The 3,440-nt window shown below is 48.2% G+C and overlaps 1 protein-coding gene across 1 annotated transcript; it reads left to right on the forward strand.

Annotated features, from left to right (window-relative positions):
* Positions 1-2,574: 2,574 nt before the first annotated feature.
* Pcp4 (Purkinje cell protein 4) lies at positions 2,575-3,147 on the forward strand. The gene is made up of 2 exons (XM_051150388.1): positions 2,575-2,621; positions 2,705-3,147. The coding sequence occupies exons 1-2, from the start codon at positions 2,575-2,577 to the stop codon at positions 2,874-2,876; spliced, it is 219 nt and encodes a 72-aa protein (XP_051006345.1). The 3' UTR covers positions 2,877-3,147.
* The last annotated feature ends 293 nt before the right edge of the window (positions 3,148-3,440 follow it).

Below are 3,440 nucleotides of genomic sequence, written 5' to 3' on the forward strand. Positions count from 1 at the left end.
GTGTATGTGTGTGTGTGTGTGTATGTGTGTGTATGTGTGTGTGTGCGCACACACACGTGTTTTCATGTGCATGTATGGTATGTTTTCGGTGGATGTCATATGTGTAGAGAAACAAGCCTGGGGGTTTGGCCTTCCTATCTACGATGATGACAACTTTTACAATATCAACAATGACTGCTGTTAGTGGGCCCTGAGCCTCGCTCTGGAGTGCTGGAGAAGGGAGGCTCTCTTAGAGTCGCCCTGCCTCTGAACTGCCATCACCACTAGGGACACAAAAGGGGACCTTGGGAGGTTGCAAAGCAAGAAAAGGTCCTGGAGATGGGAACCTGGGTGTGGCTGCCCCCAGCTTCTGCTCTGGTCATCCACTGCTGGTCTGGCCAGTCTTGGCTTGCAGGACCCCACGGAACCATCTCAGGCCCTTCGCTGGCGCCAACCCTGTCATCAGATTTGATGAGCTGCCTTCTCTCTCCCCACCACTCTGGTTTCCGGCCAGCTTGGTGGAGCTCGCTGCTTCTTCTCTGAGAACGTCCCCAGGGGAGGCAAAACTCTGAAAGTGTCCTGAACACAAAGTGGCAAGTCCTTAAATATCAGAAGTTGCTCCGTAAAGCATTGTGATAGTTCTCAGATGAGGGTGGGATCAATAAATCAATTTTGGTGGACGATATTAGTTTAAGACTGAATGTAAAAATTGATTTTTATGACCTGTCTTTACGACGGCATCTTGGGTTCCCTACATATACATAATTTCCTGCATCTTCATTTATCATTTGTCAAAACATAAAATTATTGTTTTTTCCCCATTATTACAAAAGGGAGAAGATGGATCAGGCCCTTCAAAAACCGTGGGCTGCAGAAACATTTTTTAATCTGTAAAAAAAAAAAAAAAAAAAAAAAAAGCAACAACAAAAACCAAAAAGACCTCTCCCTTGAGTTGTAACTAATTTCTCCACCCCATCACTTTACAGTGGACGCAGGCTCCCCTCTGAGATGGGAGGATCAGAAGTACAACCCCCTCCCCCTCCCTCTCCTCTCTTCCCCCCTTCCCCCTCCCGTGACAAATGACAACTTACAGAGCTACAGAGCCACCGCACACAGTGTTGATGTTAGCACAGCTACTATTCTTGCGGCATGTCTGCCAGATGTTTGCTGTTTAGTTCCAGGCCAGTGGGTAACATTACCTCACATTTCCCAGCACCTGCCTGGGTTGCAGGCAACTCCTAGCCTTTCCTGTGGCCCTGAAGCACGCACTGCAGTGTGGATCAATATGCTAAGGGCTACTTGACGCGGAAAGATGCAGCTGCAAGCATCCTGCCCGCCATCCTCTCTCCCTGCTGGGCCCAGTGGATCGTGACAGATGCCCCTCAGCATCCCCCATGCAACGCACTCTGAGTCCCAGCTCCTGTAGTCATGGCAGCAAGTTAGGAAGGACAGTTGTTTGGTTTAGGTCACAAACCCATCACACTAACAAGGCTCGCAAGGCTAGAGGCAAATCACTCACTTCCAGATGGAGGAGTGGAGAAGTGCTTGGGTGCTCCAGACAGAACCTGCTCAGTCGCTAAGAAAACTGAGAGGAGCCTGCTTAAGGGTCTGCGATGGAAATGCCATGCCAGGGGGCATCTGAAATAAGTGTGGGTTCTCCTTCATGTCTGCCATCTATCATCCATCTACCACCTACTATCTACCTGCCTGCCTGCCACTCTCTATCTATCTATCTATCTATCTATCTATCTATCTATCTATCTATCTATTATTTATCTATTATCTATATTTATCATCTGTCATTGCCGGCACATCTTACCCTCCTCGCTCTCTGTTTTATCTAGATAGCCTCTTGGCTCTATGTTCTAGTCCAGGATGGCAACCAAGCCTGGCCCTAGGCTTAACAAATGAGCAGGTTTGCTCTCGTGGGCACCTTCCATTCAACTGTATAAGAAGTCACCCCGAGTCTGGGCTGGGGCCCCAGTTTCTGCTTCAAAAAGGACAAATGATTCTTTTGATGATGTTAGTGTTCAGCCTTCATTGGGTGGGAGGATGTAAAAATAAAAAGTCCCTGCTCCCTTCTCTGGCTGGAGGATTTTGCTTAGTTTTTTTTTTTTTTTTTACTTTTGGCCGCTGCTCAGGAGTACCTAACACAAATGCATAATCACCTCAAGTCATCGCTTGGAGCTGGTTTGTAACTTGTCGTCAGCAACCGTGTCTGTGTGCATGGGCCTCTCTGCCTAAGTAGAAACAACAGCTTGCTTTACAGGATCATAATGTATAACTTCTGGAAGTGCAATCTTATGGCGATGGTCAAATAGTGTCATTTGGTTATGAAAATGCCTGCCACCAGAGCCTGGAAAACAATGAGCAAATCTTATTAGCAATACACATTGATTCCAAAGTATCACTCTCTTAGTTATGAACACTGTGACCATCAGCTAGCATTGTAGGACATGTCAGCACTGTGACCTCCAGCAGTGACCATCAGCTAGCATTGTAGGACATGTCAGCACTGTGACCTCCATCATCAGCACATAGGTAGAATTCAGATAGCTAGGGAGCTGCAGATTCTGAACGTTTGGAAATCCCACCATGCTCCCCTGGATTTTGCTCTACAAACAAGGCTTTGTCTTCTGTGGGTGAATGAATTCCCGAGGGCACACCAGGGTGGGCCACCCAGCCTCACGTGCCCAGACTTCCTCTTGCTCTTGTTTCTGGCTAGGTGGTCACCTTATATTTCTGTTTATTTTTTATTTTTTGCTATAGATGGGCAGAAGAAAGTCCAAGAAGAATTCGACATTGACATGGATGCACCAGAGACAGAACGTGCGGCTGTGGCCATTCAGTCCCAGTTCAGAAAATTCCAGAAGAAAAAGGCCGGATCACAGTCCTAGTAGGGACGCTCCATCCCGTCCCACCTGAAGACACCAAGTTCAACCGCCGCCCATCAAGAAGAGAAGAGAGCACGGTCCTAGAGAGCCACCCACACCCCGTACACACCCTGCTGCAGACCCGAAATGCATGTAGAGAAACCCATAGCATTTACGCCCCTAGCGGCCCGTGCGCACAATGAGATTGTGAGTAGCTTAGTCTCTGTATCTCCATTACGAGTCCTCTGCAACTGTTTTCCTTGATGTTGTAATAAAAAGGAGGTCAGATGAGTGACTGGAGTGTCCGCCTTCATTTCTCCCATCAGGTGGAACTAGGAAGGCTCCTGCGGTTAAGGACAGCCGCACGCCAGGCGCCTGGGCCTCTTGTATTCTTAAAACTTAGAGGTATCAGAGTCCTTTCCCTAGGATGGAGCTGCTAACCCTCAACCTCGCAGTTCCTGTCTCATTTTATAGAGTGCCAGCCGGTGGCTGCGTTTTCTGAGCGTGGGATGTAGTCTGGACGCATGACTGCCCCAGGAAAATACTCAAGGTCTGGGAGGGCTTCTGTGGTTGGAATGCCACCTGAGT

This window comes from Acomys russatus, chromosome 8 (genome assembly GCF_903995435.1).
Source record: "Acomys russatus chromosome 8, mAcoRus1.1, whole genome shotgun sequence".
NCBI classification, from domain to species: Eukaryota; Metazoa; Chordata; class Mammalia; order Rodentia; family Muridae; genus Acomys; species Acomys russatus.

What these genes read in the sequence shown, in the direction of transcription:
- Pcp4 (XM_051150388.1), top strand. Translation starts at nt 2,575, where the DNA reads ATGCTCCCCTGGATTTTGCTCTACAAACAAGGCTTTGTCTTCTGTGG. An exon ending in CAAGGCTTTGTCTTCTGTGG is followed by an intron (nt 2,622 to 2,704) that starts GTGAATGAATTC and finishes GTTTCTGGCTAG; the next exon opens with GTGGTCACCTTATATTTCTG.